Source organism: Podarcis erhardii (genome assembly GCF_964252035.2).
Source record: "Podarcis erhardii genome assembly, chromosome: 8".
NCBI lineage: Eukaryota > Metazoa > Chordata > Lepidosauria > Squamata > Lacertidae > Podarcis > Podarcis erhardii.
The window spans coordinates 11,886,981-11,913,203 of record NC_138499.1 but is presented as its reverse complement, the minus strand read 5'-3'; the positions used below and the strand labels follow the sequence as shown (position 1 = coordinate 11,913,203).

General features: G+C 45.1%; 1 protein-coding gene across 2 annotated transcripts in view; it reads right to left on the bottom strand.

Moving 5' to 3' along the window:
• Positions 1-3,213: 3,213 nt before the first annotated feature.
• The window catches only part of ADCY8 (adenylate cyclase 8), a 127,348-nt gene continuing 104,338 nt past the window's right edge, over positions 3,214-26,223 (bottom strand). For both annotated transcript variants that reach the window (XM_081874004.1, XM_081874005.1), the window contains 5 exons: positions 21,727-21,885; positions 17,394-17,540; positions 6,692-6,784; positions 5,505-5,619; positions 3,214-3,800 (listed from right to left, as the gene is read on the bottom strand). In XM_081874004.1, the coding sequence (XP_081730130.1) occupies positions 3,313-3,800; positions 5,505-5,619; positions 6,692-6,784; positions 17,394-17,540; positions 21,727-21,885 (1,002 nt within the window). In that variant the 3' untranslated portion in view covers positions 3,214-3,312. The remainder of the gene's footprint in view (positions 3,801-5,504; positions 5,620-6,691; positions 6,785-17,393; positions 17,541-21,726; positions 21,886-26,223) is intronic.

The following is a 26,223-nucleotide window of genomic DNA, read 5'->3' as shown; positions in this document are numbered from 1 at the left end:
ATCCCATGCCTCTCTCCTTTCCCCAAGGAGAACGTCTCCTTTTAAAAAAAAGATTTCAGCAATATTCCCCCTCCAGCGCTTTCTCTCTCAAGGTGAAGTGGGGCTGAATCTTCTCTCCTTTAAGCTGAAGGCAGATCTGCTTAGAAGTTCTTCAAATGCGCGATACGCTGTAAATCGGCAAGCCTGCCAACCCGTCAACATTAGCATATTTATTAGGCAGCCCCGGCTACCTCCTGCAGGATGAGAGCTGCTAGGTCAGGAGTAGCAAGCGTGAGGAGCATTCTCAAGGCAAGCTCCCGCCGTGCGGATTCAGAGTGGGCTGTTCCACACCATGGATTTGGATAAATGTAAGGTAAAAAATAGGGACGTGGGTGGCGCTCTGGTGTAAACCACTGAGCCTTGGGCTTGCCCATCAGAAGGTCGGTGGTTTGAATCCCCGCGATGCTGTGAGCTCCCGTTGCTCGGTCCCTGCTCCTGCCAACCTAGCAGTTCGAAAGCACGTCAAAGTGCAAGTAGATAAATAGGTACCGCTCCAGCGGGAGGGTAAATGGTGTTTCCGTGCGCTGCTCTGGTTTTGCCTAAGTGGCTTAGTCATGCTGGCCACATGACCCGGAAAAACTGTCTGCAGACAAACGCCGGCTCCCTCGGCTAGTAAAGCAAGATGAGTGCTTCAACCCCAGAGTGGTTTGCGACTGGGCTAAACTGTTAGGGGTCCTTTACCTTTTTTTAAAAAAGGTAAAAAATGGGTAAAGGACCCCTGGATGGTTAAGTCCAGTCAAAGGTGACTCTGGGGTTGTGGTGCTCATCTTGCTTTCAGGCCGAGGGAGCCGGCGTTTGTTCGTAGACAGCTTTCTGGGTCATGTGGCCAGCATGACTAAACTGCTTCTGGTGCAACCAGACACCGTGACAGAAACCAGAGCGCACGGAAACATGGTTTACCTTCCCGCCACAGGCTACTGCCCAGCAAGAACTGGAGTATTTGGGGGGAAGTTTTGTTGGGAGTTTTTGCTGTTGTTACTGATATTAACTGGTACTACTGATAGTAACTTTTTGTATCTTTATTTTTATGCGGAAATTGTTTCATTTGGTTATGTAGTTTTTAATGTGTTTTATTTATTTTTGGCTACTTTGCTATGTATGTAATCACGTAAATCTTTTCATATTGTAAGCCGCCTCGAGCATTGTTTTAAGTGTGGAAAGGTGGCATACAAATAAAAAATGATGATGATGATGGTACCTATTTATCTACTTGCACTGGTGTGCTTTTGAACTGCTAGGTTGGCAGGAGCTGAGACAAAGCAACGGGAGCTCACCCTGTTGCCGGGATTCAAACGCCGACCTTCTGATCAGCAAGCCCAAGAGGCTCAGTGGTTTAGACCATAGTGCCACCTGCATCCCTAAACCCCACTTAGGAGCGGTGGAATACAAGAAGCTGCAGTAGTGGCTGGCAGGGCAGGCTGACAGCACTGCCTTGACGACCTTGCAGTGGAGTCACAGATGCTTAGGTGGAGAATTAAGGACAAAGTGGTGGGGAGGTCAGCACAGGGCAAAGGAACTCTGCTGGTGCACTCGCATGGTGCTGATGCCATGGACTGGCTGGACGCAGAAGAACGGTGGGAGGTACCAGCTGGGGAGTCCCCAAGGGAAGAAGGCTCAGAGCCCAGGGATTGATGGTGGGATGATGATGATTGGTCAGAGGGAGAAAGAAGCCTGCGAGGAAGCTGAAGCAGTGACAGGGTTTAGTGAACAGGTAGAATCTGTGGCAGAAGCAGAAGCAGGAGAGAAGGGAGGCCAAGAGGCAGAGAGGAGTCAAGCTCAATTCAAGGTGCCTTCCCCTCCTGACGTGACAAGCTCTCCTCTCTGGTCTCCCAGAACCAAGAGAGGCATGAAGAAGGAAGAGCAAAGGCTGGTGTAGTCTCAGCTTGCTTCGAAAGGACCTGGGGGAGAAGGAGATTTAGGCAGTTGTGAGAAGGTAGGGACCTTCAGTCTCCACAACTTAGGGGCAAGACCTACCGAGGAGAGTTGCTGTGCTCATTGGGCTTGAGCCGATTATATTTCTCTAATAAAGAGCTAACTTCCCTCAGTGTGATTTATTGCTGACCTGTTCCTGTCGGCTTACCTCCTACCAACTTGCCTTTCTTGGTAAGCAGCCCAAGAACATAAAAAGAGTCCCACTGGATCCGACCAGTCACTTATCTAGTTCAGCATCCTGTTCTCACAGCGGCTGACCATCTGGTCACTAGATGTCTATAGGGAAACCTCAGAGAAGGACTTGACCACAAGAGTGCTCTCCTCACCTGTGTTTCCCCGCAACTGGCCTTCAGAGGCACCCTGCCTCCAACAGTGCAAGGTAGAACATTGCCACCTTATAGCCGGTTTCAGCTGCTTCATCTTTGCACGCCAACAACATGCTGAAGGAGAGTGGAAGTGTTATGTACTGAGTGGAATAGGATCCAGAATGCAGCAGTCTGATTGGTCCACAGGAGCCACCCAATCCAGCTCCAGGTGGAAGTGAATCCGCGACCTGATTGGCCTACAGGAGAATCCCGGAATTAGCCAATCACGTGGGGCCCACTGTGTAAATAATGTATATAAAGCAGACATTCTGGGGGAACTTCCATTCCTCCTGAACACTATGAGCTGAATAAAGAGCATGAAATCCACTCTTGACTCCGAGTATTGTAGGGATATCGCCAAGTGGACAGTGGGGTCCGGAGGGAGCACACTTTCCACCAGCAGGCAGCCACAGTCTGCCTGCACACGTGACCATGGGGTGCAGGGAAAATGCCCCCTCAGACAAGCCATGGCTGTTGGAACATCGTCCCCTGTGTCTGACCTTTCTCAGCAGTCAGCAGTGTCCTGTCTGTAACCTTTTGTCCCTGAGACTATTTGTCTCCATTCGTCATACACTGCGCAAGGAGAAAATGATGCTGTGGAAAAGGTGCCAAAATAGCTTTGTACCACCCCACGATCTCAGGACGGAAGATGTGTAAAGGTCACAGCCCAAAGTGTATTTGCCTGGCTTGCATATTTGTCTCAATAAAAGGAGGCTCCACAGGAATGGTGGTAGCTCGCTTCAGACCACCTGTGCGCAGCTCACATGATGATCAACACCTGTCTTGGGCCTTCACTTCAGAGTATATTTCAGGAAGGTTTGTGTGTGTCTCTGTGCATGCCTGTGTCTAAAAATAAGCAAACAAAGCAGCCCCGATCTTAAAAAAAATTAAACCATATTTTTATTTATATATTTATTTTTTTCATATAGAAAAAGAAATTAAAAAATGAAGAGGACGACGAAGAAAAAATGCAGGCTTATGGCAGTTCAGTCTTGTCGGCCCCCTCCGCTTGGGCCACGGATTCCGATGCTCCGGAAGTGAGCAAAGTCCTCCGGTTGTAGTGTCCTTTGATGATCCCGGAATTGTTGTTCTCGTTCAAGATCTGCTTCTGCTTCTGCCTGTTGAGGGACTGCACCAGCCCCAACACGACAGCCGCCAAGGAATACTGCCCCGTCAGTTTTCTCGGTTGCAAGATCAAAGGGTTTGGCTGTACTCTTCCCAGAAGAAAATAGGTCTTGATCTTCCCTTCTTGTTCGCTGATGCCCTTGACGTAGATCTCCCCCCGGTAGTCAAAGGCAAACCCCCGGTCCTTGAGGATGAGATACGTTTCCTCGGGCACCTGCATTCGGCCGCTAATGCCGGTGCTGTCCATTCGGCTTGCTAAGTTGACTGTTTTGCCCCAGATATCGTACTGGGGTTTCTTAGCACCAATGACGCCCGCGACGACAGAGCCATGGCTGATCCCTAGGAAGGGGAAAAGAGAAAAGATCAGGCTAGAAGAATAGTCATGTTAGTCTGCTGCAGCACAAACAAAAAAGAAGGACTGTTTTTGGATCTAACATGGCTGGGGTACCAGATATACTGGGGTCAGTATATCTGAAGGAGCATCTCCACCCCCATTGTTCTGCCCAGACACTGAGGTCCAGCTCCGAGGGCCTTCTGGTGGTTCCCTCACTGTGAGAAGCCAAGTTACAGGGAACCAGGCAGAGGGCCTTCTTGGTGGTGACACCCGCCCTGTGGAACGCCCTCCCACCAGATGTCAAAGAGAAAAATGACTACCAGACTTTTAGAAGACACTTGAAGGCAGCCTTGTTTAGGGAAGCTTTTAATGTTTGATGCATTACGGTATTTTAATATTTTCTTGGAAGCTGCCCAGAGTGGCTGGGGAAGCTCAGCCAGATGAGCGGGGTATAAATGAATGAATAAATAAATAAATAAATTATTATTTTCACCCCAGTGATCACATTCCCCTTCAAAGGTCAGCCTTGCTTACTTGCAGGATAGACTTAACCCATCCATGGCTGCTCAACTACTTCTGTCTGCAGAACTGTCTCATAATACAGTCATATCTTGGATCCCAAACGCCTTGCGAGTCGGAGGTTTTGGCTCCCGAACGCCACAAAGTGACTGTTCCAGTTTGCAAACATTCTTTGGAACCCGAACGTCTGACAGGGCTTCTGCGGCTTCCGATTGGCTGCAGAAGCTTCCTACAGCCAATCAGAAGTGGTGATTTGGTTTCCAAACGTTTTGGAAGTTTAGCCATGCTGGCCACACAACCTAGAAAGCTGTCTATGGACAAACAGCATCTCCCTTGGCCTGAAAATCGAGATGAGCACTGCACCCCATGGTCGCCTTTCACTGGTGTCCAGGGGTCATTTACCTCTACCTCTACCTGGCTTTAGGCACTAGGCCCGTTGACAGACTAACTCTGTGCTACAGAGATGTCAGCAAACATGACATGGCAACATCAACACACTACAAGAAAGAAGATTCCACCTAAACATTAGGAAGAACTTCCTGACAGTAAGAGCTGTTTGACAGTGGAATTTGCTGCCAAGGAGTGTGGTGGAGTCTCCTTCTTTGGAGGTCTTTAAGCAGAGGCTTGACAACCATATGTCAGGAGTGCTCTGATGGTGTTTCCTGCTTGGCAGGGGGTTGGACTCGATGGCCCTTGTGGTCTCTTCCAACTCTATGATTCTATGATTCTATGTGGGAATCCCTTGCAGATGACCACAGTGTCTAGCAACAGACAATTTGTGTATCCACAGATGTGACCAGAGGAGGAATGACCGCTGGGAGGGATGCAGAGAGAAATAATGCCATAGTGCATTTACACCAGCACAACCGGATGCCTTCGTCTGTCCCCAGGTGCTGCAGCCTTCCAACAGTTTGACTTCACACCCAAAGGTGCACTCCTGCAATGTATCCTGAGACAAATGGATGGCAGCTCCCAGCTCCCAGGATTATATTGCACATGGCTTCAGTGTAGAGATGCTTGCAAAGGCTTTCTCATTTCCTCCAGGGAAGAATCAGCCTCAAGCCTTCAAAGAGAAGCCCGTGCGCTGCTACCTTTTCTACTGATGTGAAGCCTACTCACCTGGGAGCGGTAGATGCACCTGAAACTCTACATTCGGGTGACTAATGCTAAAGGGCTCAGCCCATACGTACCAATGCGGAGTTCAAAGTTGTTGAACGAATGCTTGTTGATCTCTTGGATGCTTTCGTTCAGGGCTATGGAGAAATCCGCTAGGGCACATAAGTGCCCCCATTTATCTTCGCATTGCTGGGGAGGGAATGAAAAGCAGAAAATCCATTGCACAAGTCAGGCATATAACACCAGTCCTGAGATGACCTGCATTGGCTCCCACTACATTTCCAAGCAAATTTAAAGTGTTGGTGCTGAGCTTTAAAGCCCTAAACGGCCTCAGTCCAGTATACCTGAAGGAGCGTCTCCACCCCCATCGTTCAGCCCGGACACTGAGGTCCAGCTCCGAGGGCCTTCTGGAGGTTCCCTCCCTGTGAGAAGTGAGGTTACAGGGAACCAGGCAGAGGGCCTTTTCAGTAGTGGCACCTGCCCTGTAGAACGTCCCCCCATCAGATGTCAAGGAAATAAACAACTATCTGACTTTCAGAAGACATCTGAAAGCAGCCCTGTTTAGGGAAGTTTTAAATGTTTGAAGTTTTATCGTGTTTTTAATATTCTGTTGGGAGCTGCCCAGAGTGGCTGGGAGGCCTGGCCAGATGGGCGGGGTATACATAATAAAATATTATTATTATTATTATTATTATTATTATTATTATTATTATTAGGCATAGGTCAGCTGCCCTCCACTCACATTTCATATAATCGGGATCTTGCTCCCTGTCCCACTAGAGATTAATTTTATTTTTTATTTGTTTTAATTAACAGAATTTGTTTGCCACTTAATTGCAAATAAACACCCAGAGAAAATGTTTCTATATCTCCAGGCCTCTGGCTGATTAACATTCTAAAGCCTTTTAGATGTAATTTGGGGGTTGGGTGGGTGGGTTATTTTTTTAAAAATGCATTTTGTGTTCACAATTTGCATTTTTGTTGTTGTGAAGCACCCTGTGATCTTTGGATAAAAGGTATATGGTATATATATATATATATATATATATATATATATATATATATATATACACACACGTACACACACCAATATTATTCAACCAGCATGTAGCCATGACAAGTGAGAACAAATGTCTGTTTTGTTCCAGGAAATGCCAAACTGCATATATTTAAAAGCGACTCTAATGTCCTGTGCGTTAGACTATGACAAATGCGTTAGAAAATACAAGCTCTCTTTGTTAGGCAACAGCAAACTCCTTACCTGTTTTTCAGGTGATAACCCGGACACGGCCATGTAGGTGCTGCCAATGGTTTTGATTTTTTCAATATCTTGAAACCTTTCTTCACCTAGCAACTAACAAAGAAGAGAGTTCATTGAATCACGTTTTATTGGATGCACAGCTCCCAAACGGTTTTTTATTTTTTATTTTTCATCACTTGCGATTTGGAAGGTGGCACTTTGCAGTGGCACTTTGCAGAAGGGCTAATGACCTGTGGTTTGTTTTTTTTAAAAAAAGCATAACTGATAGGAAACATTTAAGAATGTTTCAATCCATGGATGGAATAATATGCTTCAACTCACCAGGTTTGCACCAGAATGTGATTATCTGAATATGCATTTATGCAGTTGCGGATGGGACAGAATGAAGATGTTGGCATTTTGTGTTAATATTTGTGCATTTCCACACACCTGCAGTACCGGAGAAGCTGAACTGGCCTTCCTTCCCTGGCAGACTGAGGAGGTTGGAACGCTCTGCTATTTACACAGAACATTCGTATCCTGACCCCATAACCAGAGTTCTCTGGGCACCGAGCCATGAAATTGGCAGGATGCAACCCAAGCATATTAACACAAATACAGCATAAAACAAAATGACCCAAAAAACCCTGTTTAGGCCATAACATCATGTTGGAAGATTGGGAAAGGTTATGGAAAATTGATTTAAAATTCACAGATTGTTCTTTGTTGAAAGAAAACCATATGAAAATGATGTATAGATGGTATATGACACCAGTGCAGTTAGGAAGAATGTATAAAACAAGTTCAAATCTGTGTTGGAAATGTAAGGAAAAAGAAGGGACGTTTTATCATACGTGGTGGAATTGTAGTAATTTTTTTTTTAAAAAAAGGGAAATGATATATCATGAGTTGAAGGAAATGTTCCAATGCTTTCTTGTTAGGGATTGTAGGAAAAGAGCTGCTAAGGAAATTAAAAAACATTTTCATGTACGCGACAACGGCGGCAAGAGTCTTAATAGCACAAGGATGGAAGAATGAGGAAATCCTGACTAAAGAACTGTGGCAAGAGAAACTGATGGATTACGCAGAATTGGCAAAACTGACACATAAACTGTGACTTTAAAGAAGAATGGGAACATTTTATGAAGTACTTAAAGAAACAGCTAAATAAACTGGCAGGTATTGAATAAACATTCACAAACTCTTTATTGGTAATATACCAATAGGCAAATTGGAGATCTTTACAACGTTATAACATGCAGAGAATAATATGTGCTGAGAAACCAGAGAGAGGAGCTGAGGGAAGTCTGGGTGGGGTGGGGTGGAAGGGGGGGGTTCTTCTTTTTAGGGGAGGGGGAGGGGAAAATGGGGGGAATGAGGATGATGTATCTTTGATGAATTGTTATGTCAAAATTCCTAATAAAAAATACTTATAACCCCCCCCCCCGTTTTTGCACAAACCAGCTTACCCTAGCGACTGTTTCCTGACATGAGCCACACCAGGTTGCAGTCACTGCCCCTGCCAGCCCCCAAATATTCCTTTCCCCACTGTAATGGAAAACCTCTCCCAGCGACCAGTTGTGCTAGCAGAAGGGTTTCTATATATTTTATTGGGTTTTTTTGACATATAATTTCCAACAGTCATATAACATAATTTTCATCTTATACAGTGGTATCTCAGGTTACATACACTTCAGGTTACAGACTCCGCTAACCCAGAAATAGTGCTTCAGGTTAAGAAATTTGCTTCAGGATGAGAACAGAAATCATGCTCCGGCAGCGCAGCAGCAGTGGGAGGCCCCATTAGCTAAAGTGGTGCTTCAGGTTAAGAACAGTTTCAGGTTAAGTACAGACCTCCAGAACGAATTAAGTACTTAACCTGAGGTACCACTGTACAATGTTTTAGACTTCCATCAACGCCTCTGATGATTTTTGTTCTTTATCACTTATTCTGCTTTTCTTAATTTCACCATTACTCTTAATTGTCATTACCGGTGACTAATAATTCCCCTCATAGTCTTCCCTGCAATATTTCGAATAATCCTCCTTACAAAACTTCTTGCAGTCCTACTAGCGTAATCTGTTCAGTACAATTACTTTCCAAATAGTTCGTATATTTACTCCAATCTTCTAAGAATCTCTGATCCTGCAGGTTTCGAATCCTTCCAGTTAATTTATCAAGTTCTGCATAGTCCATCAATGTCATCCTCCATTCTTTTTTCGTCGGTAATTCTTCTTGCTTCCATTATTGTGCCAATAATATTCTTGCTGCCGTCATTGCATATAAAAACAATTTACAATCCTGTCTATTAATCCCATCACCTACATTGCCAAGTAAAAATGCTTCTGGTTTCTTGACAAATGTATATTTCAACATATTTTTCATCTCATTATATATAATTTCCTAAGTCCTGTTTCATATTCTTAACTATCATTTTAGTTTTCTTTTTGTTCAATTTAAAACCTGCTACATGTCCAAATTGTTCTATCTCTTCTAATACTTCATTGGCACTAATTAATGGTTCTTCTGTTGTTAATACCAAGTCATCAGCAAAGGCTTTCATTTTATGTTCCTATGATAGCAGAGGGGTTTCTGGCTTGAGTTCTGTAGGGATTCAAGCTTCTCAGATGCCACCTCCCATGTTTGGGAAAAACGCAACGCAACACTCTGATTTCGCATGAAGTGAAAGATTGCATTTTTATGACTCTCTCGATCAGTTTGTCATCTCTGCACCCAACAGCAATTGATGACTAGATAGCACGCTGTTTGCCACACACTCTGTAAATCCAAACTGTGCTTCGAAATCTTCTGTTGGCATGACACTGCAGTCCTGTCTACGCTCAAGGTCACTGCAGCCGTGCCCAGAATGCAGGACCTGGGCTTCTTAAAGTGTGCTTTACAGAACGGCACAAATCTACAGACTGCTCGGAAACTTGACATGCCCTGCAAATGAGGCTTAATTCCCCCCCCGTCATTAATAATAATAATAATAATAATAATAATAATAATAATAAATAAATGTTGCAATGACCGTAATCTGCATTTTGCACCAGGATAATAGATGCCATGTAAAGCAGTTTGATTTCACACTCCCTGCACACAAATCTTTGCAGGATCGAAAGGAGTGAGAAATGTTCCCTGTAATGAGGGGAAAACTTAAAGCATTTCATGACAATATCGATATTGGTATTACCTGCACTGTGGGAGAGAGGAGGAAATGGAGCAATTAAGATTAGATGGGATACGCTCAACAGATAAATGAGAGCAAAACTGTGACTGTGTGCGAATTTGAGAGAGAGGGTGCGAAGAAAGGGAGGGAGAGGAATCACACTGTTTGATTCTTAAGAAAGCCACTTCTGCCCTAAGGAGGAGGTGGGGTTGCAGGCTTCATGGCCCCTCCACGCACGCACGTGGTGGGTGGAGGCCAGCCCCCATGTGATTGGGGAGATTCCCGGCCGCGTCACCCCCTGGCCAGCCAATCAGCTGGCTCAGGGGCGTGGCCTGCCCTATAAAGGCAGGGCTCAGCCGGGGATCTCCCTCTTTGCCGCTCGTGAGCTGTACCTGCTTTTCCCACTCTCCCACCCTATAAGGTTGCCGTTCTTTGACCTTGATATGGACCTTCGTTGGTCGCCGTTGAGGGGCCTGGTAGGAATTTTTCCACTTGGCAAATTGGCACTAGCCACTTGGTTTGCGCCTACCTCGTAGCAAATCGTCACAACTGTTTGGGTATTGGCGGTTAGGCATTGGTATTGTTCTGTAGATGGAAGAGGGGAAGTAGCACCATCACCTGCACCGCATATTGAAGGGTAGTCTGGTCAAGGATTCTGGGGGGGCGTGGCCCTGTCTGAAGCCTAGGGAGGTGAGGGCCTAAGGCACACCCCCTAGCGGTGACCCCGGGGGGAGTTCCTAGTTGACGTGAATCAGCGGGTCTCCCCCTACTGGTGGTTAACCCTTCCCGAACTTCGAGCAGACGGGCTGGAGTCAGATATAGTCAGTTAGGACCAATGCCTAAGCCAATACCGATCATCACCTGTAACCAATAAAGTTGTGGCCTTTTTTTAGCCCATTAACCTTAATAATTGTGTCATGTGCCATTATTTTCACCGGGGGGGGGGGACTCGCCATGCAAACATAAGCCCAGCTGGATCAGGCCAAAGTCCCATTTAGTTGAGCGTCCTTATCTCACAGTGGCCAGCAGGATATCTATGGGAAGTTCACAAGCAGGACCTGGGTGCAACAACCATCTCCCATTTGTTTTGGAAGCAGCAAATGGTTCTGGATATAAGTTGCTGGAAACTGCAGGAGGGGAGGGTGGGTTTGTGATTGGGTCCTATTTGCTGGATCCCTGTTGGCATCAGGGGACGCGGGTGGCGCTGTGGGTTAAACCACAGAGCCTAGGACTTGCCAATCAGAAGGTTGGCAGTTCGAATCCCCACGACGGGGTGAGCTCCCGTTGCTCGGTCCCTGCTCCCACCAACCTAGCAGTTCGAAAGCACATCAAGTGCAAGTAGATAAATAGGTACCGCTCCGGCGGGAAGGTAAATGGTATTTCCGTGTGCTGCTCTGGTTCTCCAGAAGCGGCTTAGTCATGCTGGCCACATGACCGGAAGCTGTACGCCGGCTCCCTCGGCCAGTAAAGGGAGATGAGTGCCGCAACCTCAGAGTCGGTCACGACTGGACCTAATGGTCAGGGGTTCCTTTACCTTTACCTTGTTGGCTGTGAGTAGAGGATTCTGGCTTAGATGGACCACTGGCTTGACCCCCCCCATACTATCCTTATGTTCTTATTGGCTCAGGAACATAAAGTCAGACACTTCATTCGCTGTGCGAGGTCATAGCTGCGGCACTTAATTGAACTGTCTCAGCTCCTTTCCTTCATTTAAGCCTGCTGAAAGAGGCTTCTGGTGGAAGTCAATCAACTGTGTCTCCAAATCAAAAACAGATTAACAACTGGCAAAGGACTGCATCACCTCCTCTTGCTTCCCAAAGTGATCGTTATATATACCTAACGATGTCGGGAGTCGCCTCTAATTGGATCCTTTATAAATTAAGCGGTCAGTGCAAGAATAGAAGGTTAAGTTTCTCGATGAGACTGATGCTTTCTGACTTTCTTGGCTCCTTGGGAAAATCCTAGCCAGTGTTGCGCTTCTTATGTGCTGTTGCAGGAATTTATGTATAGGTTGGGGGGTGGGGGGTTGCCCCTCCAGCAGATATCATGCACATGCAGCCCACTACCAAAACCAGCACAATCGCTTTTGTGATTTGTCCCCACAAAACACTTCATCACAGTTTCTTCCTATCTATTCAAAAGGCCTTTGCTGCACGATACCAAATGTAACAGTTCACCTGATCAATGCATCTATGTACTGGCTCACTGGTAAAACTTCAGAAATTCATAGACATGTGAGCTCAGCTACTCAGCAGCCCCTCTGCCTGAGTGATAATCCCTGGCATCCTGATACCTGAGTGCCAGACAGGTAGCCATTCCAGAAATAACAAACCCAGATGAAGACAAAAGGGTATGATTAACTTGGATGGGAAACAGGGAAATGTAAATATCTTTTTTTTTTACACTTGATGGGTGTTTGGTGGAGGGCAAGGAGAACCATGGGGCAGGGTCCAGGATGCTCAGATTACTGCCACTAGACCTCCCCTTTCATGATGTAATCATGATGTATTAGTGATGTAGTTTGGGGGGGTGTAACATGGGGATTCACAGCTAATAAAAGTTTGGGGGCTCTTGTTCGGGGCTTCCATCTTGTTCCACCTTGTGGCAGGTGGGAGTCCTGTCGCGACAGTCTTCAATAAAGACTAAGCCTACTGGCTGCTGTTTTGCTCTGGTATTCCTGGCTGGTGTCCTTGTTTTTTTGTCCAAGGGAGCCCTCAGATTTCTCCGTTAAGAGTGCTCAAATGGAATAAGGGCCAGATCAGGACCAGGTAATTTGAGAAGTCACCCTACCCCTTAAATATCCAGTAGGCAGCTGCATTCTGCAAGAGATTTTCTCCTTGAAATCCCCCCCAAATATCACAGTAACTCAGAGTAGGTCCTTCAATGTGACTGTCCCTGTTCTGTGGAACAGCCTCTCCATTGAGATATGAGGGGAGGTCATCGCCTGTACCCCCTCTTGAAACAATTGAAGTTGTTTTTGTCTTAGGTTTAAAAACAATGCAAAATGAACGCTATCTCCAGTTGTTTTTTGCACTGTTTAAAAAAAAACATTTTAGCTGTTATTGTTATATGTTTGTATTTCACCTTAAAGCACATGTAAAAGGCATTTCATGATTATTTAATATAATTACTATTATTGTTGGATATGTTTCATTTCTAAAGCATGCTGTTTTGTTCCAGCTGCAGCGCGAAAAACAAAGCCATTAATAAATACACCGATAGCTGGGTAAGAACTTGGGCATAAAATTGAGTTTTTATATCGATAGACACAGTGGGAGAGGATTGCCGGCAGTGTTTGAAAAGCTGAACACCTCTTTGAAATGTCTCTGAGCTGCATTACAACACAAGCTATTGAACGTTCCCGTCTTAAAGGCTACCTCTGCCATGCCCTCGGCTTGTCGATCTATACAGATTTGTACAATTGCTCAAAATGTCACCTTGAAATGAGGGGGAGAGAGAGTCAGAGTTTCAGGGAACATTATTTCCTTCAGCTTGAAATGGCAAGCTGGCAAGGATGGCCAGGTAGAGGCTCCAGAGTGTGAAGAGCCAAGCTGGAACAACCATACCATCTCTACTGTCTGAAATGGCTTGCTGGCTTTCCCGAGGAATTGCACTTTCAAGGAGCTGGCACGCTTGTCTCTTGATACATCCTTTGATCTGCATTTCCTGACGTTTGTGCACATGTAACCAAGACACAGACAGCATCTTAAAAAGCAGAGACATCACCTTGCCAACAAAGGTCCGTATAGTTAAAGCTCTGGTTTTCCCAGTATTGATGTATGGAAGTGAGAGCTGGACCATAAAGAAGTCTGATCGCCAAAGAATTGATGCTTTTGAATTCTGGTGTTGGAGGAGACTCTTGAGAGTCCCATGGACTGCAAGAAGATCAAACCTCTCCATTCTGAAGGAAATCAGCCCTGAGTGCTCACTGGAAGGACAGATCCTGAAGCTGAGGCTCCAATACTTTGGCCACCTCATGAGAAGAGAAGACTCCCTGGAAAAGACCCTGATGTTGGGAAAGATGGAGGGCACAAGGAGAAGGGGACGACAGAGGACGAGATGGTTGGACAGTGTTCTCGAAGCTACCAGCATTAGTTTGACCAAACTGCGGGAGGCTGTGGAAGACAGGAGTGCCTGGCGTGCTCTGGTCCATGGGGTCAGGAAGAGTCGGACACAACTAAACGACTAAACAACAACAACAACCAAGACACACAGCAGCCCAGAATCCATGAGGGGGAGCCCAATGAGAGAGAAACTCAAAGAATGCAACAAAAGTCAGTGAAATGCAACAGTGGAGACCTAGCAGAGGTGTTATCTCAGGACTCCAAGGCACTAACTGTATTTTGAGATGCACTGCCATATGCCAGCGCTGGACACCTGTGTCATTTCAAGCACAGGGAAGACATATTGCAGAAATGAGGAGCCTGGGGCCTGGGAAGCAAATGTGGCCCCTTAGCTCTCTCTATCTGGCCCCTGGGAGGGCCCCAGGCCACATAACCTCTCCCTGGGCCACATCGCTCCCTGCCCTGCTTCTGCCCTGGCTAGAATTCACCCTTCAGCTCTTCTGATATTCAGAGCCGTCTTTCCCATACGGCTTAGTGGTTCGTTGCGCCAGGGCACCGGCCTCTCAGGGGCGCTCCAGTGAGTGGGGGAGCTGCACGTCTTTGCTGGCGGCCTCCCCTTTCCCTGCACACCTGCCAGCTGCTCCCCGTCAAACATATGGCTGGCGGGCATGTAGCTTCCCTCCCAAGCCTTTCCCGCAGCAGCATGGGGGAGAGTTGCGCACCCCCTCCCATGGCTGGCAGTGTGCAGCTTTGCCCCTCCCCACTATCCATGGTAATTTGGGGGTGCAGAGCGGATATTTGCACCCTGGCGCCGCATCTGCTAAATATGGCCCTGCTGATGCTTCTTACTAGCCTGGATGGAGGGCAGAGAGGGGCATGTATGGAAACTAGCCAATTGCACAAGCTGAAATTTACATTTGTTGCTCTGCCCACTTCTATCCCTGTCCACTACTGATCCGTGGCCCCTGCAGAGTTGCCAGGAAGGGAATGCAGCCCTTGGTTTGCCAAAGAGTCATTTCCCTTGCCTCATTGTTACCAGAATAAGCAGTTGTGTTTGGTGCTATATACAGTGAGGGGGGGGGGAAGTATTTGATCCCCTGCTAAATTTGCCTGCTTGCCCTCTGACGAAGAAATGACCAGTCCATAATTTTCATGGTAGGTTTATTGTAGCTTTGAGAGACAGAATAACAACAGGAAAAAACCCAGAAACCCAGAAGACAAAAGTCAGGGTTTTCCTGTTGTTATTCTGTCTCTCAAAGCTACAATAAACCTACCATGAAAATTATGGACTGGTCATTTCTTCAGCAGAGGGCAAACTTAGCAGGGGACCAAATACTCCCCCTCCCCCGACTATATATATATATATATATATATATATATATATATATATATATGCTTTCGTAGATTTTCACGGGTACAGGAATGCAGGTTTTGGTGTCCTCGGGTGTCTTCCCGTGTAAAAGTTGGGGTGTCTAGGCGACGTTTCGACGAGGTCTCACTCGTCATCTTCAGGCTGGTGCTTTCGGCTTCTTGTTACTGGAACAGAGCAGGATCTCAGTGTTTGAGTTCCTATAAATACTGTAGAGGGGGTGTGGTGTATAGCCTCCAATGTTCTGGGCAGAGAGGAAGTTCCCAGGCTAGTGTGCCTTTTCTTCTTTTGTTCCTTAATTACTTGAGAGATATCTTGAGTGATTTCTTGAGTGATATCCTGAGTACCACTTAGGTGGGTCATTAGGTGTGGATTAGTTGCTAAAGTCTTTGTGTCTTGACCTCTTGAACTTTGTGAAGAGTTTTCCTGAGAAGATGGCTGTACTGTACTTAGTTGTGCTCTGGCTTGGCTTCGTGTATAGGGGCGAGCTGTGGTTTTGTGGCTTGTGTCAGCCAGATCTGTGTAGGGATTGCAGGGGGGTGCAGCATCCGGAGGTGTCACCATGGATTGGCTACTGGATGGTGTCTGTAATTCATCTGTGGAGAGGGTCTGGGTTTGGGTCTGGTGTGGTTGATTGGTGTTGGCGTTCTGTGTGCCTCTGGATCTGGTGTCAGTTTTTGTGGGGAGGGCTAATTTCCAGATGTCTGGCAAGCGGGATGTGTCGTCACGCTTGTTCATGTTGTGAGGGTGTTTCTCTATCTCGATGGCTTCCATGATTATTCTCTTGTGGTGATGTTCCGTGTTAAAGAGCAGGAAAACTCTTCACAAAGTTCAAGAGGTCAAGACACAAAGACTTTAGCAACTAATCCACACCTAATGACCCACCTAAGTGGTACTCAGGATATCACTCAAGAAATCACTCAAGATATCTCTCAAGTAATTAAGGAACAAAAGAAGAAAAGGCACACTAGCCTGGGAACTTCCTCTCTGCCCAGAACATTGGAGGCTATACACCACACCCCCTCTACAGTATTTATAGGAACTCAAACACTGAGATCCTGCTCTGTTCCAGTAACAAGAAGCCGAAAGCACCAGCCTGAAGATGACGAGTGAGACCTCGTCGAAACGTCGCCTAGACACCCCAACTTTTACACGGGAAGACACCCGAGGACACCAAAACCTGCATATATATATATATATATACAGTAGCACCTCGGCTTACATTGCCCTCGGGTAACGTAAACTTCAGGTTGCGAAAGTGGCAAACCCGGAAGAGTTTTGGCGAGCGCGTATGCGCAGAAGTGCTCTACCGCACCGCGCGCATGCGCAGAAGCGGTCCCCCTGGTTGCGGAAACCTCGGGATTTGACCGGAGCTCTGGAATGGATTCCGTCCGCAACTGGAGGTACCACTGTATATATTTACATCACTGGAGTCTGGCAGCCAAAGGTTAGGCTATGTGTCAGGGATTCTTTAGTTGTGATTTCTGCACTGCAGGGGGTTGGTCTAGAGGACCTTTGGGGATCCCGTCTCTACAATTTGATTTCAAATTAATATACAGACTTCCTCCACTTTGGGTCTCCTGCTTGCATATTTTTTCTTCCGGCTCTCCCTCTCACATATCCTTCTCTTACGGCTTCTTTTCCAACCTTCGCTTCCCAAATATCCCAGCTTCCCTTGCTGTTCTGCTTTCTTGGGCTGCTGCCTTCTTTCCAAAGCCCTCGACTTTTTCTTTCCTCTGCCCTTCTGTCTGTTCCGTAGGATGCATGCGACTGAGCCAATGGCAACGAGAGTCCTTTCGGAGGAGAGCAGCTGAGCCAATCGGAGTGAGGAAATCTTTCACCTGCCTTCTGTGCCACCAGGGCAGCTCGGCCAATCATTGCCCGAGAACTCATTATCAACCCCCGCCTCCCAAAACCCCCTCAGCACATTACCATATAGATTGAAATAAAAGCAGCAGAAATCACTGCATGGAGGTTAAACTAATGTAATGACTGAGCTGGTGCAAATGCCAGGCCTCCCGACCCTGACCGCCTGTTTTCTTAAATTTCATTCCACTGCGCGCACACACACACACACACACACACATGCCCAAAAACGCCACCAAGGGCTGCGAAATTACCTCATCGAAGTCTGCAATGATTTCGTTCAGCAGACGCAGACATTCCACCCCCTGGTTGTTCATTTCAGTCTGGGAATAGAAGTCGGCAAAGCCCGGGATGGAAGCAAACATGACGCCGACAGCGTCGTAGGACTGGGAATACAGTTCCTAGGGATAGCCAAAGAGCAAAAGGACAGAGAGGTGAAAAATGCACATCAGTGACATATTGTAGGTAGCAGACTGAAGGGGGTGGGCAGTGAGTTTCATTGCCCGCAGTTAACACACTATAGAGTTTTGTGCATCTTGTGAGCAAGAGGAAGGACATTATTAATAATAATAATAATAATAATAATAATAATAATAATAATAATAATTTATACCCCGCCCATCTGGCTGGGTTTCCCTAGCCACTCTGGGTTGTTCCCAGCAGAATATTAAAAACACAGTAAAACAAACATTAAAAACTTCCCTAAATAGGGCTGCCTTCAGATGTCTTCTAAAAGTCAGATAGTTGTTTATTTCCTTGACAACTGGATGCTGTTTAGTTGGAATTCCTGCATTGCAGGGGGTTGGGCTCAATATCCCTTAGGGTCCCTTCCAACTCTACAGTTTTATGATTCTATGATATACAACGGTAGATGAAGGACTCAGCCACATTAGTCAAAATACAGCATTATAAATGCGTCGTAACACTGTGACACCAGATGGCGCTGAAATCACAACTCAACAATATTTTCAATTGTGAGCTTTACAACTTTTTTTTTTGCAGAGCGTATTCAGAACGTTTCTTATAGCTGTTTAGATCTAGCCCTAGGATGCAGGGCTGGCCTCTGGCAACTGGCTTTGGCTGCCATGAAAGGGCTGCAAGGTTTAATGTATGTAAAAGGTAAAGGGACCCCTGACCATTAGATCCAGTCGTGACCGACTCTGGGGTTGCGGCGCTCATCTCACTTTATTGGCCGAGGGAGCCGGCGTACAGCTTCCGGGTCGTGTGGCCAGCATGACTAAGCCGCTTCTGGCGAACCACAGCAGCGCACAGAAACGCCGTTTACCTTCCCGCTGGAGTGGTACCTATTTATCTACTTGCACTTGGACGTGCTTTCGAACTGCTAGGTTGGCAGGAGCAGGGACCCAGTAACGGGAGCTCAACCTGTTGCGGGGATTCAAACCACCGACGTTCTGATCGGCAAGTCCTAGGCTCTGTGGTTTAACCCACAGTGCCACCCGCGTCCCGTAATGTATGTAAGATGTGCTTAATTTATTTAGAAGTCGCAAATACAGCAAGGCCACTTGATACAAGCAAGAGCCTGCATGTGTGAGCCATGTGCCTCGCAGTGGCAGCGAAGCTATTTGATGTGCAAAATTCTTTGTGCCCATCACCTCCTTACGTGGCTGCAGGGGTCTCAACCACGCCGTCAGCACAGCGATGCTTATGGAACAATTCATACTACGGCCACAGATGGGTGGGGTATAAATATAATAATAATAATAATAGTAGTAGTAGTAGTAGTTTAGGGATTATGCATGAAAAAATATTCACTCTTCCATTCCCCTTTCCTGGAGAGCAGTGAAGCTCACATTTTAGGTAGATGAGCACTTTCTGCATTAAAGCACCAACAAGCCAGTGAGCTGATTCACAAATCTTCAGCAGGCATGATAATGAAAGAGGCTGAGAGAGAGGGGAAATGGATTATTATCCTGAGAGATCAGAGTCTGAAAATAACAGGCATAAATGGCAAACTATGCAGAGAGTGCTCTCTGCACAGCGAGAACAGATGTAGCTTAGCATAACAATGGCCTAGTTCCCAAGTTGAGAGCAGTAGACCTGGCTTGAGAGCAGTACATGTGAAAAGGATCTAGGAGTCTTGGTTGACCACAAACTTGACATGAGCCAACAGTGTGACGCGGCAGCTAAAAAAGCCAGTGCAATTCTGGGCTGCATCAATAGGAGTATAGCATCTAGATCAAGGGAAGTAATAGTGCCACTGTATTCTGCTCTGGTCAGACCTCACCTGGAGTACTGTGTCCAGTTCTGGGCACCACAGTTCAAGAAGGACACTGACAAACTGGAACGTGTCCAGAGGAGGGCAACCAAAATGGTCAAAGGCCTGGAAACGATGCCTTATGAGGAACGGCTAAGGGAGCTGGGCATGTTTAGCCTGGAGAAGAGGAGGTTAAGGGGTGATATGATAGCCATGTTCAAATATATAAAAGGATGTCACATAGAGGAGGGAGAAAGGTTGTTTTCTGCTGCTCCAGAGAAGCGGACACGGAGCAATGGTTCCAAACTACAAGAAAGAAGATTCCACCTAAACATTAGGAAGAACTTCCTGACAGTAAGAGCTGTTCGACAGTGGAATTTGCTGCCAAGGAGTGTGGTGGAGTCTCCTTCTTTGGAGGTCTTTAAGCAGAGGGTTGACAACCCTTGATCTAGATGCTATACTCCTATTGATGCAGCCCAGAATTGCATTGGCTTTTTTAGCTGCTGCGTCACACTGTTGGCTCATGTCAAGTTTGTGGTCAACCAAGACTCCTAGATCCTTTTCACATGTACTGCTCTCAAGCCAGGTGTCACCCATCTTGTATATGTGCCTCTCATTTTTTTTACCCAAGTGCAATACTTTACATTTTTCCTGTATATGTGCCTCTCATTTTTTTATATGTGCCTCTCATTTTTTTTACCCAAGTGCAATACTTTACATTTAACCCTGTTAAAATTCATCTTGTTTGTTTTGGCCCAGTTCTCTAATCTGTCAAGGTCATTTTGAAGTGTGATCCTGTCCTCTGGGGTGTTAGCCACCCCTCCCAGTTTGGTGTCATCTGCAAATTTGATCAGGATGCCCTTGAGTCCATCATCCAAGTCGTTGATAAAGATGTTGAATAAGACCGGGCCCAAGACAGAACCCTGTGGCACCCCACTAGTCACTCTTCTCCAGGATGAAGAGGAACCATTGATGAGCACCCTTTGGGTTCGGTCAGTCAGCCAGTTCCAAATCCACTGAATGGTAGCATAGTCAAGTCCGCATTTTACCAGCTTCTTTACAAGAATATCATGGGGCACCTTGTCATCATCATCATCTTCAAAACTATATCTTGACACTAGGAAAACACCCGCCATCATGGTCAAAGCTGAATGTAAGTGGGATAGCTCAGCTGGTAGAGCATAAGATTCTTAATTTCAGGGTCACGGGTTTGAGCCCCACTTTGTGTGAAAGATTTCTGCATTGCAGGGGGTTGGACTAGATGAACCTCGTGGTCCCTTCCAACTCGACAAATCTGTGATTCTGTATGCACAGTGTCAGCAGAATTGTTTGCTGCAATACTCAGGGAGAGCATTTCACAGACGGGAGCCACTGCAGAAAAGGCCCTTTCTCACGTTGCCACCCTCTGGACCTCTCAAGGAGAAGGTACATGAAGGAGGGCCTCAGAAGATGATCTCAGGGTCCGGGTAGGTGCATATGGGAAGAGGCAGCCCTTGAGGAAATATTTTGTTGCCCTCTGGATTGCCTCCCATACATTTTTTAAAATTGTTAGACCTTATTATAAACTCCTTAGTGGTGTTTCATCGCAGCAGGCGGCAGACCACCAGCTCCCTGTTCAGGTGAGTGGCAGAGTGTAAGGGAATGGCGACAAATTGTGCCTTACCTCTAACACAGTTCATTTCAGACTTGGAATTTGGGTTTTCTTGCTCCATGGTTGAAATATACTTGGAGTGGAGATTGGATTTCATGCTCTTTATTCAGCTCATAGTAGTGAGGAGGAATGAAAGTTCCCCCAAAGTATCTGCTTTATATACATTAGTTACACAATGGGCTGCACGTGATTGGCTAATTCTGGGATTCTCCTGTAGGCCAATCAGGTTGCGGATTCACTTCCATCTGGAGCTGGATTGGGTGGCTCCTGCAGACCAATCATACTGCTGCATTGTTCTAGGACCAATCAGACTGCTGCATTCTGAATCCTATTGTTCTAGGACCAATCAGACTGCTGCATTTTGGATCCTATTGTTCTAGGACCAATCAGACTGCTGCATTCTGAATCCTATTGTTCTAGGACCAATCAGACTGCTGCATTTTGGATCCTATTCAACTCGGTACATAACAATGGTTATTATAAATAAGGTTTTAGAACTCTTGGCTGGGACCCAGACATGCATCCATGCACTGAAGTGTTAAGCCAGAGCTTTGCTTGCTGTTTTCTTTCCACTGCTTCCCCCATTTTACTGAAGAGGCAAGCCTTTTCAGCAGCTTGTCTCTTCAGCGGCAGGAATTTCACCAGCTGTGAAGACCCAACTGTACAAGATTTTTAAATGCTGCCCATTCTTAGGTGATACCAGAGCCAAAATATTACATACTTCATTATCTCGGTCCTTTTCCAAGAAGTGACGGGCAACGTGGCTCGGAAGGATATTACGCAGCATGTTTTCGTTGTGCTCTCTTAGCTCCTTCATCTCGTTGATTTCTTCTTTGGCTTGGCCACGCCACAGGAAGTCCAACCGGGCTGTGTATTCAAGCTGTAGAAGTGAGGAGAGGAAGGGGAAACGAATTAAATGTTAAGTCGCTTAGGGTTTTAATTACGTGAGCAAATGCACATAAGTCAGGCACTGTGAGTCAGACGCCAGTCTCACTTGGAGATGGGCTTTCCCTTCCCCATTTCATCCTCACAACAGACCTGTGAGGTAGGTTAGGTAGGGTTGCCATATTTTGAAGAGCAAAAAAGAGGACACATTTGCCAACTTCTGCTTTTAACTACAGATCCCTGACGACTCTCATTTCAATACCCCTACTATACGTAGGCTATAGAAGTTGGGATATATTGCTGGTAGCAATGTTCTTAACTTTCAACAAAATAATAATAATAATAATAATAATAATAATAATAATAATAATACATATTTCTCCCTCACTTGCCACATGAAAGTATTTGGGCCCATGTTCCCATCTTTGTGAACACAAGTGTGCACAGAACAATTGATTAAACTGTTTAACATGTACAGTGGACACTCAGGTTGCGAACATGATCTGTGTGGGAGGCACTGTTGCCACCCACAGCGCCGCGTCTGCGCATGCGTGGGTAGCGATTTGGCGCTTCTGCGCATGTGTGACCGCCAAAACCTAGAAGTAACCCGTTCCGGTACTTCCGGGTTTCGGCAGGTCCATAACTTGAAAACATGCAACCTGAACCATCTGTAACGCGAGGTATGACTGTACATTCCATTCATTAAAATCAGTGAGGAGTGGGAGTGCGATGCATGGGGCTTTAAAAATTGTTTTTATTAAATATACAGTGGTACCTTGGTTTACGAACTTAATCCGTTCCGGAAGTCCGTTCTTAAACGAAAGCATTCTTAAACCAAGAATGAGAGGCACAAATACAAGATGGGTGACACCTGGCTTGAGAGCAGTACATGTGAAAAGGATCTAGGAGTCTTGGTTGACCACAAACTTGACATGAGCCAACAGTGTGACGCGGCAGCTAAAAAAGCCAATGCAATTCTGGGCTGCATCAATAGGAGTATAGCATCTAGATCAAGGGAAGTAATAGTGCCACTGTATTCTGCTCTGGTCAGACCTCACCTGGAGTACTGTGTCCAGTTCTGGGCACCACAGTTCAAGAAGGACACTGACAAACTGGAACGTGTCCAGAGGAGGGCAACCAAAATGGTCAAAGGCCTGGAAACGATGCCTTATGAGGAACGGCTAAGGGAGCTGGGCATGTTTAGCCTGGAGAAGAGGAGGTTAAGGGGTGATATGATAGCCATGTTCAAATATATAAAAGGATGTCACATAGAGGAGGGAGAAAGGTTGTTTTCTGCTGCTCCAGAGAAGTGGACACGGAGCAATGGTTCCAAACTACAAGAAAGAAGATTCCACCTAAACATTAGGAAGAACTTCCTGACAGTAAGAGCTGTTCGACAGTGGAATTTGCTGCCAATGAATGTGGTGGAGTCTCCTTCTTTGGAGGTCTTTAAGCAGAGGCTTGACAACCATATGTCAGGAATGCTCTGATGGTGTTTCCTGCTTGGCAGGGGGTTGGACTCAATGGCCCTTGGGGTCTCTTCCAACTATGATTCTATGATTCTATAAGGCATGCTTTCCCATAGCAGTGGGGAACTCAATTTACAAATGGAACACACTCAACAGGAAGTGAAACATGTTCTTATTCCAAGGCAAAGTTCACAAACCAAAACATCTACTTTTGCAGCGTTCTTAATCCAAGTTGTTCACAAAGTAAGCTGTTCTTAAACCAAGGTACCACTGTGTGTATGTGTGTGTGTGTGTGTGTGTGTGTGTGGACAAAGCTATCAATGGCTCCTAGCCATGATGGCTCTGTTCTGCCTCCACAGTCTGAATACCAGTTGCTGGAAACTACAGGAGAGTAGAGTGCTTTTATGCTCGAGTCCTGGCTATGGGTGTCCTACAAGCATTTGGTTGGCCAATGTGAGAACAGGCTGCTGAAGTAGATGGGCCATTGACCTGATCCAGCGGATCCTCTTCTTAGGTGATATACCAAGAAAAAAAACACACCAAGAACTCAGGCCAATGTAAGTTTCAATAGTGGGAGTGGTCCCTACTCGCAAATCAATAGTCAATAGTAATAAAAACTAATCCATTCAAAAGTATATATTCTGATAAGGATTACAAACTCAAATAGAGATTACAAACACTAACAAAGATTACAAACTCAAACTCATAAAAATATGTATGACACAGTAATTCATTACAGAATTAGAGATAAGAGTTTATGAGTAGAGATAAGTTCATGTTAGTCCAGATTCGTCATAGAGGTCTTAGTTTCAATCAATGAGCAGAAGTCAGAAGTCAATTATGGATTAGAAACCAGGACAGGGCCCTGTTTCAATGTATTCACCTTCATCAGCTAATTTTTAAAGGGTTGTGTAAGTTTGAAGACTTTTGGATAAATAGATCCTGTTATTTTCTACGTTTCTCAAGGATAACAACTACGTGTGGGTAGATCAATGTGTATCTTGAGCTTTTCTGTGCATTTTCAATTTGGAAGTGAGCCTGTTACTGATACTTTTGAATGGATTAGTTTTTGCTACTATTGACTATTGATCTGCGAGTAGGGACCACTCCCACTATTGAAGTTTACATTGGCCTGAGTTCTTGGTGTGTTTTTTTCTTGGTATATTTAATAACAAGAACTTCTTCTTAGGTGATGCCTTACTTATGCAGAGGGTCCTTGTTTATGTGGGTACCTGCCATGGCAGGATTGGGGGTCCTGTACAACATGCATGTATAATAACCAGTGTTATATCTGAACATTCCTTTTTTAAAAAAATAATATTTATTCCAGTTTTAAAGGTTACAAAAAAAACACTAAATTAAGCAAGAAAAAACAAAGCAATACATCACAATAGAAACAAACAGACAAAAAAAGAAAAAAAATCACAGAAAAATACGAACAAAAAACAAATCAAACCTTCCCATAACTTATTTTTCATCTGCTTGTTTCCTTGACCTCCTCACACCTCCCTTTTTTGTATTCTAGTTCAATTAGATATTTCAGCAAATCCTTTCCATCTTTGTTTTTATCCTAATAATTTATCTTACCATACTGTAATTTTACATTCTCTTCTTTCACCAATTAACAATCCATTATTACTTAATCCTTTATAAGATTTCTGCTAAAGCCACTATATCTGAACATTCCATACCAGCATTGAAAATACACGTGCTCGGACCACTCAGGGGATAAGGTAAAAAAAAGGAATGGGATTGCTTTAAAAACTGCCTGACAAAATATGGTTTCAAAACCAATACTTGGTTGTGCTTAGATTAATCTCACAGATATAATGGGGGAAAAACCTGATGTTAATAAATGAATACAGAATATTTGTCACTTAAGTACTGAAGCCGCAAACAGATAGAGGGAAGTCAGCTAATATAGCAGGGATTCAAACTAGTTTTCCAGGACAGAAAGAAAGTGAATGTAAAGAAAGAAAGGAAAGAAGGATCACAAATGTATTTCTTTCGGAGAACTTGGCTTATAGAATATTCAAACTATTGTTTGTACCCTTTGGACAATTTTGTGTACTGGACTAATCCTTTTTCGGTTTTTTTATTTATTTATCACCCCCCCTTTTCTTTTTTATATTTTTACTTTTTCTGTAATTTTTATTTTTATTTTTGGATACTTGGATGTAATGTTAAATTCATGCTTCCTATGTAATTTTTAAAAAACGCAACAAATATAACTTAAAAAAAAAAAAAAGAAAATACACCTGCTCTGCCCTTGTTTAAACTGAAGTTTACTTGTTTTCCTTTTTTCTTTCTTTTTTTTTTTGCATGGAACAAATACTCCTAGCAGATTGATAGGCTGCCTTTTCTTTTAATGCTGTTTTAACGTAACTCTGAAAGCCAGAGCGCAATGAAATTATTGTAAGGGCATATTGTATTCAGCTCCAGAAATCGTTGCTTTTATGTTGCGTCAAGTCTCTGCTCCAAAAGCATCTGATTTATACTAATGCCAAGGACGGCTAATGGAACTCTTTTATTATTATTGTTATTTCAAATTTGGGGCTTAGCAGAACTCATCCTCCAGACATATTGACTATATGAGATATGTATCTAGGAGAAACCTTATTAGGAGCAAACAGTCTTGGTCATTTCAGGTTTTCCCAAGATAAATTAAGTTAAAGGCATGCCTGCTTAGCGTTCGGATTGGGCCTTGAACAAAAAGGAGCGGAGATGCAGACTCTTCATAAAGAATTGCTGGTGGACTGTAGCTCAAGAATGGGACGTATTTGATGCTTATTTGCTCTTAATCCCCATTGGTGCAGGGTTTGCTAGAACTTTATTTTAGCAAAATACAGGACAGGGTGGGTTGG